The sequence below is a fragment of the Oryzias melastigma genome, linkage group LG5 (genome assembly GCF_002922805.2).
Source record: "Oryzias melastigma strain HK-1 linkage group LG5, ASM292280v2, whole genome shotgun sequence".
Lineage (NCBI taxonomy): Eukaryota > Metazoa > Chordata > Actinopteri > Beloniformes > Adrianichthyidae > Oryzias > Oryzias melastigma.
Genome location: NC_050516.1, coordinates 14860429 through 14878264, shown reverse-complemented (window position 1 = coordinate 14878264; position 17836 = coordinate 14860429). Strand labels below are relative to the sequence as shown.

Sequence of the window (17836 nt, the reverse complement as noted above, 5' to 3'; positions counted from 1 at the left end):
CGCGTCGCTGTGCTGGACGTCATGAGCATAGTAATCGCGCTGGGAGTCACCACACCTGAGACGTCTTACTCCGATATGGCTGCTGGATCCGAGTAAGTGCTTCGGCCGCCGACGGCGTCTGTGTGCCTGATCGTCTGAGCACACCTGTGCTGTCCCAATCCCTAACACAAACAACAACACTTGTATTAAAAATATAATTTATTAAAATCGGAAAATGTACCTTTAAGTAAAAGGAATGTGTAGTATGTAATGCATTCTTATGATTGTTCCTTTTTTTCTAGAGTTAATGTCTTATTTATTTTTTCATCACAGAAGTAGTAAAGCTCCTAAGAATATTTATCAAACTGAAAATATATCAGTTCTTAAAAATTTGGAACATTTTTTAGTTGAAATGTCTGGAGGAAGTGCTTTGTTCTACAAAGCAATTATTAACTAATTTATAATAAAAAAAAAAACCCTGGTCTTCAATTAGCCCCAGTGCTGCCTCTTTGATATTTTTGTCTATTTGTTAAAATGCATTTTATCTTTGACAGTTTTGAGAGGGTAAGTTAGAAAATTATATATATACAAATTTTTAAGCCTTTTTAAACCTAACTTGTTTGAAGTAATGTTTTTGTTAACTTCTTGGTGCATTTGGTGTAACAGGCTGAAATCACCTGAATGTTTTCATATTTTGGTATGCTCACTTTAGTAGCATCTAACTTGGATTGACGGTAGCCTCTGTGTACCTGGCTGAAGTGGGCAGAAATACAGCTGCCCTCTCCTTCTAGCTTCACTTTTGGCCTACTCTTGGCTTTTGCTCTTACATGAGCAAGAAAAGCACCTGCGCAGTTCTGAGAACTGAGATGCTTTAAATAGATCCTTTTTGGTTTCTGCAGAGCTGGAATGTGCAGCTCAGAAATGGCCCGAGCTTGGAGGAGGGTAGAGGAGTTGAATAACACAATGGCAGGCCACATTCCTAAAACTGGGCTGAATTTAACCGTGAAAATTTGGCGCCATCTGCTGATTGGTCTCTGTGAAAGCGGAAAGTTTTCTGCACGGATGACATTCTTTTTTCTCTGCATCTTTTCAGCCCTGAGTCAGTTGAAGCGAGCCCTGCAGTGAATGAAAAAAACTTGAACACCCACAGCTGTGGGAGCGCACAGAGTCATGGGTATCGGGGACTACCATATACTGTGAGTTCATAACGCTCTGTTCAGATCAGAGCATTTCTTATTTATCAAGCATCATCAGTTTGTTTTAAAAATCTAATATATGATCACTTTAAAAATTAATTATTGTTTCTAATTGAAAAGCCTAATATGCAGTAACATTTATTTAAAAATAATAATCTAGTTTGTGTTGTTTAGCTGAGACTGCCTTTTTATTATGAATGTCTGAAATGTTTACATGCCTGTTTTTTGCCCTCATTTTCATTTTTCTCCATTTTCCGTTTCCCCTTTTGCCTGAACACCCGTTGTTTGAAGATGCAACAGTCTTCCGTTGTGTGTTGTCAGGATCACAACTATGGCGCACCCCCTCCCCCCACCCCACCCGCCTCTCCACCCTCCCAAACCATCATTCCCCGCATGGAGCTTAACGGCGTGGTGCGCAGCTCCCTTTATCCCAAATCCACAGAGGAGCACTCTGCCGACAGCGAGAGCTCCTCTGAAGAGGACGGCTCCCCCTGGTGCCACTGCAGCCTGTCGCCAGACGGGCTGCTCGTCAAATGTGACAACTGCAGGTGGGACACGGATCCAGAACCAACAGACTGGATGACGCACATCGCTATGAACATCGTCAACACAATTCTGATCACCAGATGTCAGGGTAGCAGTTCTCAAAAGCTGAGCTGTGCTACATGATAACGTCTCTTAGTGGAACCTTTTGACCCTGAACATTAAGAAGCAATGGAGGGAATCATGCCCTGTTTTAAAGACCCACTCTGATCATTATTTGATCTATTTTAAAAGTGTTCCCAGTGGTCTTTTAATTATAATGATGCCGCTTTTAGCTAAAATACTTAAAAAAAAACGTATCATTTTCTAGGACATGGTTTCTACAAAGCGGCAGTATTTCATCAGAAATTCACCTCTGAGTCGTGGAAAGGACCTTTTGGCATGGAGCCCCCCCCCCACTACCCTTTTGCTGAGAGAAGTCTGTTTACATTCTCTCCCACTAGCTTACAGCCCCTCACAATCCCAACCTAACATTACCGATGCAACAAAGATGAGGAGCAATATTGGAGCTTTCCAGCCGTATTGTGTTGAACCTGATGCCAGCTCGGACAAGGAAAGCAAAGACGTACATGGATCTATTCATCTACAAGTGGATTCTTCGGAATGGAGCAGACCAAAAAAAAAAAGAAATGGAGCAGAGCGGAGAGCCATCATATTTTCTTCAAAATACAATCTTTTTCAAGCAGCATTTTTTGTCTGCTCCTGATTGACATCTATTTGAATAAAGAAATACCCAGAAATGCAATTTAATCTTAATTTTCTTAACATATGTCCTCTATCATGAAAAATACCACAATAATGTTAAAAACACCCAAAACACAATTTTCATCAGAGTGGGTCTTTAAATAATTGTAACACAATCTGATATTTTACATTCGATTCACATGAAGACGAGGAGACACATCAGCAGCAGAGAGCATCAGGACTATGTAGGGAAATCTGGCAAACAGGAAAAGTTTCCACCCAGATCCTGATCCAGTTCCAGTGACTGCCCCATATGATGGTCATTCACATTAAAACCAAGAAAAAGCTTCTAGTAAAACTTGATTCTCCCTCAAGTTCATTGCTTAAATGTAGCAGAGACTAATTCACCCAGAAATGAATTTTGTAATTGGATTAATAATGTGGAGCATAAAAAATGTACTTTATCACAGTGGAACTGTTCGCTCCTCAAATTTACTGAATTTTAGCATTTACATTGCTGACCTTCTGCAAGCCTTGATATTATTGATATAGATAAAAAAGAACAGTTAGTTTTTATTCCGACTTTTCTGTAGTCTCTCAGTTCCAAAGCAAATACTGACTTGTTCTCTGCATATATTTATATTTATGTAAAGCAGGACAGATCCACCTAAAAAGAACAAAGCACATTTTGTCGCTTTACATCATGAAGTTTTTTCTTTTTAACAAACTTTTTTATAATCTTTAAATAAAATTTTTCTCTCTGTTTATTTTTGTTAAGACAAAATCTGATTAAGTGTACCCACAGATTCAAATAATTTTGTCTGTGATTTTGGTAGTACTTAAACTTATGGTTTGAAATTTTTTGACATTTTCATGCATAAGAGCCTCAATGACTGAGCTCAGTTCACTTATCTAATGAAAATTTAGCAGACTAAATATAGTCAGCATTAAATATTAGTGTTAAGAGAAGTTTTTTTCACTCTTTCATTATTGTTATTTTTGTAATACAATTTTGGCCTTAAATAAAGTTAAGAGCTGCAGACTATTGGGCTCAGCTGCTATGGTTCTGTTGCAGGGAGCTGGACAGGAGGAAAGGAGATGAGAACTTGCACAGAAAAACTGAGAACGTTTCCGGTATGGCGGCTGACTCGCACCTACTCTACAAGAAAAAATGCTCAAAATACTTTCAGAGTCTAATCTTTTTTGTCTTACAGTTGGGGAGAGCAGTGCCACAGAGAGTGGCGATGAGGAGGTGTCCCCCTCAGCCGTCTCTTACACGGCCACTCAGCACACACCCACCAGCATAAAGCTCACGGTCAACCGGGTCAAGAGGAGCAAGTCCAAGAAGAGGAAGAAGAGCGCGGAGAAGTCTCGGGGGACTCCAAAGGAGAAGAAGGTTAAGGTTTGTTTCTGGGATTTCCTCAGACTCCTTAAAAAGGAAAAGCAGAGAATCCTTCACTTCCTTATTTTCACTTTTTCGTCTTTCAGGCTTTTAGAGAGGGTTCTAGAAAGTCCATGAGGATGAAGGTACGTTTGTTAAAGTGGACATTTGTGTTCCATTTCAGTACCTTCAGTGGATTAAACTGCACCTTCTGTGTTTATCAGAACTCCACATCAGAGGCGAGCGGCGTGGACGAGAACACAGCAGAAGGCTGGGAGAACCGGATCCGACAGTGGACGGACCATTACGAGGAAGCTCTGGCTAACCAGTACAGTGCTGACATCCAGACACTGCTCCGCCTTTACCGTGCCGCTTCCTCCACCACTGAGAGTGGTGCCACTACGCCTCCTTCGAGCACAGAGCTGCACGTTGCTACAGACACCATCAACCGCACAGAGCTGGCTTGCAACAACACAGTGCTGGGTTCACAGATGCAGGTATGTCCCTCCATATCCACAAGAAAACAGATTTGGAGGCAAGCTCCAGTGTCATGGCCTGTAAACCTCTTACTGATCTCTAGAGAGGGACTTGTAACCTTGAGGTTGTCCATGTTTTTCAGTATTTTTCTTTCAAATCCCCAGAGACATCTTTATCTATGGCACAACACAAAGGTTTAGTCCTTCATTTCTCCATTTAATCTGGTTGCAAGTGTGATTACTTTGTTTGTCAAACATGTTGCTTACCATATGCGTGTCTAAATACAAATCACAAGCTTAAAAAAGCTTTTAGTCTGCATCATTTTTGTCAGGTTTGACTTTTCTTCTGTTTAGACCTAAACAGTGAGCACCTGAATATAAAAACATTTGCAACTGGTTCCATTTTCCAAGAGAGGTGCTGCATTTTCTGACAGAATTTTCAAGGGTGCCAATTACTTTTGACCACATGTAAGAGGAGTAATAATAAACAAGAAGATCTTTTAACTATAAAATTGAAGATCTTTACAATATGTGTTACCTAGCCAAATGTAAACTGGATTACTATTTTATTTTTATTGAAGTATTGACAGTGAAGCAACTTAGCAAAACTCAACTTAAAACTTTTTAAACTAATAGAAGAAAACCTAATTTGAAAGCCTAAAGAAAATGTGTTAGCTTCTGCTCTTTTATTGGTTTTAGAAATACAACATTCCCTCATTTATCATGGAAATGATGTTAAAAAAATGTACAGTAGGTGAAGCCAATCAGGAAGCACAACACAGTGTGCTGGGAAAAAAGAAGCAAAAAAGGATGCAAAACTGCATTTTGAAAAATCTGCAAAGCAACTAGAGGTGATCCACAATATTGAGGGGGAACTCTGTAATCACCTACTCTGGGCAGTCTCTGTTCCCTCTTTGAGCCCAGGTGCTGTTCTTAATCAGAAAACACTCAGACAGAAAACAGAAACAGAGGATTTGTTACCGAGAATGAGTCGATTCATTTTCTGTATGTTAGCCTTCTCTTTGTCTTCATGGTTCTGGCAATTGAATCATTAGCCTGTTTGAATTTCTTTTCTGCACTTTTTATGTTTTTTGTCTTCCATTTGTTTCTGTAGCATCACTTCTCTTTGTGAACAGATGAACAATGCATACAGTCTTCAGATATTATTTTAACAAACTCATCTGAAAGGGTTTACCTTTTGCCAAATGCACAATATGAGCATAGATAAAGACAGATGGTAAAAAGCGAGTCTTTTTCTTGCTGTCCAGTGAAAATATGACCAACTCTTACCTAACTGAACAATCCTGTAGTGTTAAACAAAAAGCAAAAGAGCCCTTCTCAGATTGCTTTGGTTCAGCTCCATATTATTTATCCAACTATTGTGATGACATCTAATTTCTGCTTTCCTCTAAGCGTCTGAATATAATGTCTCCTCGGTGAATTGATTTGTACGGGTCTGTCTGCAGCTCCAGCTGGGACGCGTCACACGTGTCCAAAGACATAGAAAGATTCTCAGAGCCGCCAAGAACCTGGATCCAGACACGCTCATTATTGAGTACCGGGGCAAGGTCATGCTCAAGCAGCAGTTTGAGGTCAACGGGCACTTCTTCAAAAAGTAAGAGGGCGCCACTCGGCACTCTCCCTTCAATACGCGCAGCAGCTGAAACTTCCAATCTAGTGCGTCTGCAGGGACTTTGTGCGGACACCTCCTTCAGCTGCATCTCTAATACTTTCCAGGCCTTACCCCTTCGTGCTGTTCTACTCAAAGTTCAACGAAGTGGAGATGTGCGTGGACGCTAGGACCTTTGGTAATGATGCACGCTTCATCAGGAGGTCCTGCACGCCCAACGCCGAGGTCAGAAGCAGCCACTATTCTCATCATTATTGGCTGCTGTTGGTGTTGTCTTTGGTTGATAGAGGTAAACATTTTTGGCTTCCATCTGCAGGTCCGACACATGATCTCTGATGGCATGATCCATCTGTGCATCTACGCCATCAGTCACATTTCTAAGGACTCTGAAGTCACCATTGGTTTTGACTATGAGTTCAACAGCTGGTGAGTCCTCCTCCCCCCACCCTTCTGCCTCACCCTGCCACTTTTAGTGAGAAACTTGAAAATATTTTTTTTCCCCCTCATGTAGTGACTATAAGGTCGACTGCGCCTGTCACAAGGGCAACCAGAACTGCCCAGTGCAGAGGCACAATCTGAGCCCCAGGGACAGCTTGATGGGCTCCCCCAATCTCCCTCCCCCTTCTGCTCTTGTTGGAGCTGAGACTCGTCGCAGGAAAGCTCGGAGGAAAGAGTTGGAGGGCTGCGTGGCTTCCGATGCCAACAGCACAGCTAGCCAGCAGATGGAGGCCAAAGATCATCTGGGAAGCAGCGATGCAGAGGTGAGTTTCAATCACTCCCATCTCAATCTAAATGAAACTACACATAATTATAAAGCTTTTATGCTGATATTCTGTTTTCATTTTCTTTTAGGAAAAACTTCTGGATGAGACCAAGGTGGAAGATGGAGAGGAAGGAGAGGTGGATGAAGATGGAGTCAACCTACCCAACAAAAAAGTATGCTATTTTTCCAGTTTCTGACTGATCTAATTTCAGATCCTAAAAAGCATCAGTTATTTTACAACCAAGGTCCTCATGGAGTCGACCTAAAGAAGCAGGAATCATAAACGTATAGTAAGCAGGTGCATATGCTTGTTAGTGTATGATGGTCAGAGTACCTGCTGGTTAATTGTCTTCCTGCTTTTTTCTTTTGGTCAGAACAACAATGCCCCTAAATAAGAGATCATTCCAGGGGCTTTGGTCCACTTCAGTCGTTGGTCCTCTGAGAGTTAAGCTTGTGAAACCAAGCCAAACTAGACTAAAAAAAATACCATTTATGAGCTGTCCACAAGAGTGTCTCAGAAACCTAACTCCTCAAGTATGTAAGGGAATTTCTTATCACACAACCATGGTTTTATGACAGAGTCTGGTTTCTGCAGACTTTCAACAACAGGAGGAAGAGAGGAGGGGTTGAAATTAAGTCTGAAGGTGTGGAGACAGAGAATGGGGCAGGAAATCCCTCAGGGGGCTCCACGGCACCCCTTAGTGTTGGAGTGGGGATCACCACGCGAAGAACCACCTACATTACGGTCAGATAGTAGCACGGCTCCTGTTTGATGTGATTCTGCACGTTGCTTTGTTTTTACTCACCTGCTGCGGTGTCGTTTTCTTCCAGGAGCCCCCACCTGTTGAAGAAAAGAGCTGCTTACCGAACCCGCCCGCTCCAGTTGTTCCCCCAAAACCCACCAGACCAACCAAGCCTCGACCAAAAAGCCGGATATCTCGCTACCGCTCCAGTTCTTCCCAGCGAGCCCGGCGGCAGCGGCAGGCGCTTGCCCAGCAGCAGGCGGCAGCAGCAGCTTTGGCGCAGACGGCGTCAATCCAGGCCGCTGCTCTCAATGAGGAGGGATCTCAGGGCCCGCATGGGGCTGAGCACGGCCACGGAGACTGCAGTGTGGTGGGTCATCACCCGGACGGAGACGGTCAGACCTTAAACAGCTTAAACCGAGGCAACCTCCGGCACCCGAAAACCAAGAAGGTCAGAATCATCACACTGGTACTTCTATGATTCTTCTGAACATGGCCGTCACTAAAGCTGCTCTTCCTTCTCAGTACCTCGTGACAGAGTGGCTGAACGACAAGATCCCAGGAGGAGATAAAGTCCAGCACGAAGTGACTGCTGAGCGCCCCCTGAAGATCACCACTGACCCCACTGTGCTGGCCACCACACTGAACATGCTCCCAGGCCTCTCTCACACCTCGCTCATCTGCACAGCGCCTCGACACTACGTTCGCTTCGGCTCGCCCTTCAACCCCGAGAGACGCCGGCCCCGCCCTCTGCAACTTGACGGCACATATGGCTGCTACAAGAAGGTAAACCTACTGCACGGTTCAGATTGACTGATGACAGCACTGGTGCAGTACTTCTGAACAAACACATCTAAATGTTTTTTTTTTTCTTATCAAATCTGTGGTTTCCATAGCAACAACATTTCTACACAGAACAGTTCAAACTCAAGCCATAAAAATGTCAAAGAACCACATTTTATTCCTTGTAGTGTGATTTTGACAAACAGTGTGGCTTAAACATTAAAACCTTACTATTCAAATATTTTTAAAGCTATTTAAGGAACTTAGGCTTCTGTAAACGAAAGCAGAGGATTGAATTGATGGTTAGATTCAGGAAACGCAAGGAATTTTTGGATCAGCTCTTGTGGCTCTTCCTTGTTCATGCAGAGGTGGATCAAGCAGGTTGAGGATGAGAGCTGCTCAGCCAGCCTGGAGGACGGCACAGAGTCCACTTCTTCCCAGCAGAGCACCAGCAGCCGGTCTACACCCAACCCACACTGTGCAGGTAAGACCTTATCTGCTTAGAAGTCTCTCCATTAGGTTTGCTGCTCCTCCTAAACAACTTTTCTCGGCCTTCTTTTCTGTTAAAACTCTCAGAGGTCAGTGCTCCAATTAAAAAGCGCCGCCACAAGTACATCAGCGAGAGGATGGCTACACCCTCAGACCACCTGCTCCGCCCGCTGTCGCCCATCACGCCACCTCTTCCAGGGGACTCCCCACACCCGCTGCTCCACACACCCTGTGGCACGTTGCTGTCCAACGGCCTCGTCTTCTCGCCCATGCCCTCGCTGCCCACCAGCCGCTGCAACACGCCGCTGCAGTTTGAAGTAAGATCCTGGGAGAGTTAAAAAAAACTCAGAAAAACTTTCTCTATTGTAGTCTGCCAAAGAGGAGATTCACTTCCTGACATTCTGAGAGATTGCATCTTGGCTGAGAAGTCTTTAAAAGTTTTTTAAAGGAATGATTCAATCTGTTTTTAATAGAGGATTCATGAAATCAACAGCTGGACAATACCTTTGCTTTTAATACAGTAAATGTTGTGTGGTATATCAATTTAAATGTATTTTTGTAACAGTTCAAATAAGATTATACATTGCATGAGTGATCTAATTGAGGGAATTTATTTTCATGAAAAAATCAGTCATAAAACAGCTCCACTGTTTTTGGTTTCTATCGTTAGGTTGTTTTAAAAACATATTAACCAAAAGTTGGGTTTCTAAATCGAAATCGAAATCTAAATAAAAAAGGCCAAATTGGATCAAATGAGACCCATTAATGAAACAGTTTCCGGGGAAGTAGATGTGCTTCTGTATGGATGAGTTTGATCTTTCAGTGATATTTGACCAGAATGCAGAACAACTGCTACACTTGCAAACACACACACAAATAAAGGTAACAATCTGAATTTAGTTTATTTGAAAGAAGCTTTTGATGAAAGATTGATCGGCATCCATCAGCAACAGTTTGACATATTGGTTTTCTGAAACCCGTTGTGTTTATGTTGACTCCATGTTTGAATTTAGGTTTTCATCATTTGATTTGGTTCCCTCTGTCTCTGTAGAACATCTCGTCACCTGAAGCCTCTCCGGTTCACCGACCCGAGTCCGTCTCTCCACAGGTTTGTGCCCCCACCCCCAACAGTTGCGCACTGGTCAGTCTTCATCCTCTGATCTCTGTTGTCTTCCTTCCAGCTGTTTCAGGCTGATTCTGATGCCTCCAGGCCTCAGTTCCCAGACCTGTCCCTCCCTTCCACCCTGGAGAGCCCCATGGCCACAACCTCAGAGGACTTCTCTTTTCCTGGGGGCGCTTCAGGCCAAGATTCCCAAGGCCCTTTGTGTGTGGGGACCAGCTCTGTAAACCTGTCATGTCCTCCCTCTGACCTGCAGAACAGGGAGCAGGCCTTCAGGACAGAGTTCAACCTCATTTACACCTGCTCCCCCCTCAATGCAAACCTGGGGGTGCACCCCGAGCGCCGCCCTTCTCAGGTGGAAGGAGGCTTCTCCCCCGCCGACTTGCACGGTTCCATGAGCGGACCAGGACTGCTGGGAGATCTGTGCTCGGGCTCCCTGTCCCCGTACATGGAGCATCATTATGGGCCAGGATTTAACGACAGCAGCACGCCGCCACACCCCAGCAACCCCCCTCAGAAGAAAAAGGCAAGTTCTCACCCTGTCGAGTGCGAATTGTTTGGGTAAATCTTAAAGGTTTGATCCTGGAAAACCACCATGATCTGCCCCCTCCCCTCCTGCTCTGTGCTTTTCTGTTGTCTTCAGCATTTCACCTGGACCGTCGTCAGGTCCCCCCCCCCTCCTCCTCGACACAACACTCACTTAAACTTGTGTTTCTTTATCTGAACTGTAGCTTTAACCCCCCTCCCTCCTCCTCCTTCCTCTGCTCTCCTCCTCACTGCTCCTCTTTGCCACGCTTCTCTCCCACTTTTCTTCCAAGGCAGAAGGCCCCCCAGCATTCCCTTAGTCTGCTGACAGGACAGGCAGATTTCCCGCCTTTAGGTGTAAGAAATATGGTGAATATTCTCCCTACAACTCCATCTAGAAGTGTGCATGTCAGTATTGTTTCCTTGCATCTGCATACAACACCCACCCATGCTCCAGCTGCTCCGCCCCCCCCCTTCCCGGCCCGCATTCAGTTCTGAGCCAGGACTTTCTCCAGCCATGTGTGTCATGTTGGTGTGTGCGGTTCATCCATCCACGTTTGGGTACGAAACTCCAAATCAACCACACTTTTCAGACCACAGGACGACAAATACTCGAGTACACTTTGATGGATACTTTCATGCTGTTGAAAACACTAAAAAGCAAACCTGGTTCTGTGCTCAATGAAGAGAAATAAATATAGAAATACTCTCTGCATAAATCCAATATTGTTCATCACTAGATAGCATGTCGTCAACTGATTAGAAATCAAACTCATCAGATCTGTTGAATGAGCTGTCCAAATATTTGCCTGTCGAGAAATCACATTAGCAGCTGTTTTTAACTGTGCTCCTTTATTTAAATTAGAAAAAAAAACTGTTTTAAAATACTTTTTTCTTTTTATCCCGGCCACAGAGCCATAGGTTAGTTATTATGACAAAACTTTAAACTTTCTGATGATGGAGGACATGGATAAAAAAAACTTAGCTTAAAATTGAATTTATGATGAGTTGTTGTTGTTTTTTTTCCAAATCGTTGTGAATCAGGAGCAGATATGTTGTTGGAAAAATACGCTATGCGGCCAAAAGCTCCCTGCTCTGCTAAACCGAGAGTTCTCAGCAACAGGGAAGGGGAAGGGGGGCGGCAGGGTTACTCATCTGTAACATGTCCCGCCCACAACTCATTTCTAATGAAATCCTGTTGCTCTGCAGAAACTATGTGCTTGAAAACAACACAGGTTTTTTTATTTTTGGAAAAAACAAAAAAAAAAAGTATCTTAATTTAAATGCCACTAGGAAGGCTTTTACAATGGATCAAACGATGGTCAGAGTGTTACTTTAAAAACTAGAAAACATAAATATTACTATCTAATTTGACTGTGAGCCTTCTGGTTGGTGTAGACAGATTTCCACCATAAGATGGAGTTTTGCTTTCTTTGTTGGGTCCAGCTCCTCATCATGCAGGCTCTGCAGCAGAAACAGTTCAGTACCGCTGTGTTCTCAGGATGGCGATCTGTGGTCATCTACTTCAGACGAAAGGAAAAGTAGAAAATGCAGTTTGTTTGAAAACTAGGCCTAACATGAAACTGACCCAAATAATCTTACGTTTCTGAACTTTACCTGCAGAAGATTTGATCACTTTAGAATAACAATCAGAGAAGATAAATCATAGATGAAATTAAAAAAAGAAGAAATTACAGTTTTGTCAAAGTCAAACATTTTTTAATACTTAAAATTAGGTCACGTTCAACAAATAAAATTCTGAATGTTTGCGTAAGTTTTTAGCATTCAAAGAATACAAAGCTTGTGTATATGAAGATGTTTTTTATGTTTGTTTTAATCCAAAACTATAAAGAAAAATGCAGGAACTGAACTTTTGATACCAAAATCATTTAAAAGCTGAAAGCATGAAGTCCCTGAAGAATAAACAAGTTCAGAGAACAAACTTTAAGTTACAAAAAAAAGCTATTTTAAGGTGAAACTTTAGTGCTCCTGGCTACAAATCTGCTTCTGATGCACCCCCAGTCAGATTCACTCATCCTGACGATTCATGCCTGTCTGTGTGGGGACCTCCCCACCCCCCTCGCTGTCATGGCGACATGAAGCTGGGGTAGAGCTGTCATTCTCATAGTGGGTGGTGGAGGTGGGTGTCGTGTTGTGGGTGTGGTTCAGATGATGCATTGTGGTACGTCCGTGTGCCTGCCCCCTCCCCCGAGCTTCACCTGTCTGTGTACCTGTGCATCCTCTTGAGTCTTGTCAGGACGTGAGTACGCTGATGCAGAGGCCGTTTCCATGGTGACGAGGCTGTTTTCAGGACTCCGGTGTGGTGCATGTGTTTGGCCATTGCTCCAAGTGTCAGTGAATGTGTCGGCGAGAGCGGCGTCCTCACAGAGACGTAATGACACCCGCTCCCTTCTACTACCTCAGGTGTCTCTGCTGGAATACCGGAAGAGGAAGCAGGGCGGCAGACGTGACTCGGAGTCGGCCGGAAGCAGCACTTCCATGGACGGTGCACACCCCCGCCCTGGCTCCCACTACAGAAACGACTCCCATCACACCCATTCCCATCAGCGGAGGCAGCCCCCGGCCTCCCCGAACACCTCCTTCACCACTTCCACCCGCTCTCCCTCGATCCCTCAGACGGAGGATGTGGGTCTGCCGGAACATCCCGGATCCTCACAGAAACCCAAGCTGCAGGACAGCAGCAGTCAATGGTGAGTGACGATGAGTTCAAGGACACCAGGACAAACCAACCTCTGCTTCAGGTCGCCTCACAGAGTTTCTCCTGGATGTATTTTCTCTGCTCATCATCTGAAACATGTTGGTTTTCTTACGGTTAAACCTGTGCTTTCTCCCCAAGGATGGTTCCCACCACCGTGGAGCGCCTGAGAGAGGGCCAGAACCTGGAGCGAGTGCTAAGGAACTTCAAAATGGAGCAGATCTACAAGAGGAGTGGCTCCTCAGAAAGAGAGGCTGGTATGGTGCAGTTTTTACAGTGAACAATTTGAACTATTAAAAATATGCGTATTTTTAATTTGCATATTTGTGAATCCGCTTTATACTCAGATGCTGAGTGGTTTGAGGCGCACGCAGCACCTGTGGCCCCCTCCAGGAAAAGTCCTCACAGGTTCAGCCCTTCAGGCTTCTCCCAGCAGGTAAAGGGATGTTTTTCCCAATGGGGCAAATTTCCTTTGTGATTTTGGGCTATATAAATAAAATTGAATTAAATTGAATGAATTCACATCTCTAAGTTGGAAGAAAAATGTACTTGTATTTATGTATGCGTACTTTCTTCGTAATTTGTCATTTTAAAGTTTTTGTGTAAAAATTGTAAAAAAAATTAAATAAAATAAATAACTAAAACTGCTCCTTCAAAACCTGTTATTTTTTTCTGCAATGTTGTGCAAAATGCTTTAAACAGGAGAAAATGTTGATTATAAATGTTGTAGTTGTTTGATCACTTAGTGTTTGAGGTGTAAAATATTGTAGTTTTTGATCACTTCCTGTCTGGTGTAAAATCTTGGAGTTGTTTGATAACTTCCTGTCTCTGTTTGTCAGGACGGTCTGCAGCAGAGCGACAGCCCTCTCCTCCACCCGACGTCTCGGTCTCCGTTCCACGCCTCCTACAGCCCCTCTTCGGGGCACAGCTTCTACCTGTCCACCTCCCACCCGGGACTGTCCCAAGATCACCCCCCCAGCTCCAGCCCCACCCCAACCTCCTGCTCCTCAGACTCGCAACCACCACCAGGTGGCGCACACCAGCAGGGCGGCAGCAGCCACTTGAAATTGAGCCTGCCGAGCAGCGCCTCAGGGGGGGCCCCCAGAGGCCAAGGACAGCAAATGGAGCAGGGTTCCCCCGTGCCCGCAGCGGGGCAGCTAACTCGCAGCCTGAAGGCGGGGCTGCAGGCCAGCTCCACGCCGTCTGCAGCGACACATTACCCACAGCGGGGGGCGCCACAGTTCCAGCACTCATCTCTGCAGGGAGCCAGCGTCTGGACGCAGTCTGGCGGGGTGTAGGAACGCTGAGTCAGCGCACGTCTAAAGACTCCCGAGGCTGCAGAGGAGCCAGAACTTCTTTTCTCTTCTTTTCAGTTTGTCTTTTTGTTAAAAAAAAAACTGGACCCCCACCCCACCCCCAGTAAGACTTCAATCAGTGGAAGTTGTGATCCCCTTTGGTTATAAAAGGAAGTGCAGGTAATCATGTGTAACTTGAAATTGTCCTCGGTGTGCTGACAGATTGTACAGCCATGGTTGTCGTCACGGTAACTGGACGAACCCCAGTCAGGAGTTGCTTTTGTGTCCTTGGGGGGGGCTGACAGTCCCTCCCCCACCGCCCTCAGCTCAAGGTGAGGACTTGGTCCTGCACCACTGAACTGGTTTTGGTTCCCCTGCTGTACTGGTCCCGCACAGGTCTAATGGTGCTGCATTCTTCCCAAGAGAAGTCCACGTCTGCGCACCTTCACCTGTTCGTGACGGAGGCGGGGCTTCACCAGACTGTGGCTTCATCCAGGAATCCAGACGTCTACTTTTATCTCTGACCAATCTTTGCATTCCACGACTTGGAGCTCGGAGGGAGGGGCATTCGGACTGTCCACGCACCAAAACGCTGCTACGCCCCCCCTCCCCACTCCGTCTGCCAGCTTCTCCCATGAGGAGCCGACGCAGCTCTTTTAGAACTAGACACATCGTGGACAACTCCCCTCCCCAACCCTCCGACCTGCCACTACAAGCCCCCCAACACAGGAGGGCCTCACATGACATGAATGTTTGACACGTTAAAGAGTGGAGACCCAAAATGAACCAGCACCTTAAACAGAAGACGACCTAAACTCGCGTTGGGATTTCTCTGAGCGCGCACAGAAAGAATGTGACGGACAGATTTTATTGTACACTGAATCCACGGTGCTCGTCCGCAGGGCCAAGCTGCCAGCCCCCGTCAGCTGCTTTGGAGGGAGTGTTATTGGGTTCCTTCAAAAACCAGACACGTTCTTTGTTTTGTAAAATGTTTCAGTTCTGTTTTTCACTTCAAAGTAGAAACTATTTCAATTGTTCTTTAAGAGATTTAAGAAGCGAGAGATGTAACACGTTTTGATAATAAAAATAATCATGATGTGAAGGCGGCGTGCTTCCTTTTACAGTCCTTCTGAGGTCACTTTCAGGTTGTTGAGGTTCCTGCTGGGAAGAGGGGGTGGAGTCAATCCACTGTTGACATGTTACATGTTAAAATGTTAGAGCTGGATCACTGACTGTGTGAGAGCTGGAGCGAATGAGTGACATCCACAGAAAATGGCTTGCTTCCGGCTCCAATGAAATAAGTCGCCATTTTTTCGTCACACAGGTGTTGGAACCAGACAACATCAATAAGCAGTAATTTATCTGAGTTCTTCAGAGTCATTGTTTCTATGGTAACCACTCTTGACAATCAGAAGCAATCATGATAGAAGTTCACACCCCTAAACTTCAAGAGGGGGCCGATAGAATCTCATGTTTCAAACTTTTGACGTGAGATCACACACTGGTATTGAGACATCTGATTGGTCAGTTTATAACTTTATTAACAGCAAACCTGAATATTTTTCTAGAAAAATCAAGACTGCATTCAAAAAGGTATGACTACAGTAAAAGCAGTTATTTTTTTTATCAACAGCCCATGGAATTTTGGCTTTTTGGGGCTACTTCCTGTTTGAAACGTGAGAAGGGATGCTACTTATTCCAGTTCTCTCTATAAAGTTAACAATCTTCAAATCTAATTTCAATCTTGGATTTAATAGTTACGTGTTTTAGTAAATTTAGTTTTTTGACTGAAGTTAATTAGATTTTTTAAAATGATATGTATATATGGTTACAAGTACAAATGTAAACCGCAGTGGTTCCAGACAAAAAGCTGCGATCCAGAAGAAGTTTTCATTGTCAGTCTATTGCATGACCACATCTTCAAGTGACTGTTTAGTCAACTATCAAGCATGTTTTTGGACAGTGGGAGGAAACCAGTGAAAACCCACTCATGCACAGTAAGAACCTCCAAACTACACAACAGCAAAAACCTCAGCCAGGATTGGAACCAGGAACCTACTGGTCTGAGATGACGGTGCTGTCACCGCTGCTGTGCAGCTCTGAGCTGAGAATGTCATGGAGGTGATCAATTCAAACAAGTATTCAGTATTCTGACCCGTAGCTGGATACTTTATGGTGTTTGTAGAATTTTTGCTATTTGTTGAACCTTTAACTTGCAGGCTTGAATTTGTGGAATTTTCTCAATTTTTACTAGCTGAAACATTAAACAGAACTATGGACCATATTTCAGGTCTAAACTGTCTGATTGGGGACAGGGTGCAGTTTTTGACGGAGCCACCAGAGGGCACTGTTACAGCCAAACAGACTTAAAAGGGGATGTGGCTGTCACATGACCGGACCAACTTCCTGTTTACTGTGAGCACATAGCTTTTGGTTCTGGTTCCGGTCTGTGTTCGGTCCTGCTCGTTGGAGTCCGTCTCTTAAGATTTCCGTCCGCGGCTCTGGCCGTTTCCCCCTCAGAGCCATGAGGACGTAACACCGAGGGAAACCCAACAGGCCCGGATGAACCCCGGATGTTTCCTGAATCCAGCTGACCGGGGCTGAGCTCGCGGGTTCAGGTACACGGCGGCGGTTGTGGTCCCAAGCAGAAACGACAGGGAAATAACAGCGTTAAAAACGGACCATTTGAGAGTCACCGACTGACTGACACCCGCGTCCCCGCCTGGGCGGCTCTGTGCGCGGCTGCGGCCGCCGGCTTCTGTCCTGGAGTGGCGTGGAGAAGTTCGCCCTGAATTCACGGGACCTGCCCGGCTCTGGCCCCCTTAAGCGGGTGGTTAGGAAGAAGCTGGCCGGGAAGGGATGGCCAGGCCGGTCTTCTCATCCCAAAGGACAAGGCTCTGCTGTGTTTGAAGGGGGTCGAGTGCGGTTGGAGGCCGCCGCAGCGGGCCGCCGCGCCATGCTGGCCGCCTCTCCCTCCGCGGCCTCCGGGCTGTCGCTCCGGAGAAGCGAGGAGATCGTGGATCTGATTGACCTGTTTTCCAAGACGCAGTACCGGGCGAAGGAGGTGACTCCACGGGTAAGGGGAGAGGAAAGCAGCGAGGTTTAGGTTACTGTCACCTGAAACTAACTTCTGTGAATGACAGCTCAGACTGTCGAGGAGCTGCTGTTTACTCTGTAGGGGCTATTACAAAACGACACAGCTGATTAAAGCAGCGAGCTGTCAGTGTTGGTGGTTCGGGTGAATCTCTGGTTCCGTTTGGCTCGTGAGGAGTTCTGAGATGTCATGCTTCTGCAGGTGGAGGCCATAGAGAAGCGCTGTCTGGAGCTGTTTGCCAGAGATTACAAGTACAGCATCATCCAGAACTCCAGCGGGGAGGTGTGCGGCCACTACCCCCGCCAGATCGTCTTCCTGGAGTACGAAAGCACGGACGGCGACCGAGACAGGTACCGGTCTCACCCCTCCGCCATGCCGGAGCCAAAGTCCAGCTCAGTAACCAGATAACCTGTTTGTTT

General features: G+C 45.3%; 2 protein-coding genes across 5 annotated transcripts in view; both read left to right on the top strand.

Annotated features, from left to right (window-relative positions):
• setd5 (SET domain containing 5) lies at positions 1–15425 on the top strand. 4 transcript variants are annotated; one of them, XM_036211932.1, is made up of 23 exons: positions 1–92; positions 1073–1175; positions 1497–1723; positions 3478–3536; positions 3617–3804; positions 3891–3929; positions 4008–4280; positions 5726–5874; positions 5997–6114; positions 6206–6315; positions 6401–6650; positions 6742–6825; positions 7248–7397; positions 7484–7846; positions 7921–8181; positions 8545–8662; positions 8755–8984; positions 9719–9775; positions 9849–10313; positions 12737–13023; positions 13170–13285; positions 13376–13464; positions 13868–15425. In XM_036211932.1, the coding sequence occupies exons 1-23, from the start codon at positions 22–24 to the stop codon at positions 14324–14326; spliced, it is 4266 nt and encodes a 1421-aa protein (XP_036067825.1). In that variant the 5' UTR covers positions 1–21; the 3' UTR covers positions 14327–15425. The 4 variants fall into 4 exon arrangements, with proteins under 4 accessions (XP_036067825.1, XP_036067824.1, XP_024125943.1 ...); XM_036211931.1 differs by having other exon boundaries at positions 1467–1723; positions 3617–3798; XM_024270175.1 differs by having other exon boundaries at positions 1467–1723.
• Positions 15426–16702: 1277 nt separating this feature from the next.
• The window catches only part of mtmr14 (myotubularin related protein 14), an 11715-nt gene continuing 10581 nt past the window's right edge, over positions 16703–17836 (top strand). Inside the window, exons 1-2 of the mRNA XM_024270212.2 lie at positions 16703–17399; positions 17619–17767. Coding sequence (XP_024125980.1) covers positions 17280–17399; positions 17619–17767 — 269 coding nt within the window. The 5' untranslated portion in view covers positions 16703–17279. The remainder of the gene's footprint in view (positions 17400–17618; positions 17768–17836) is intronic.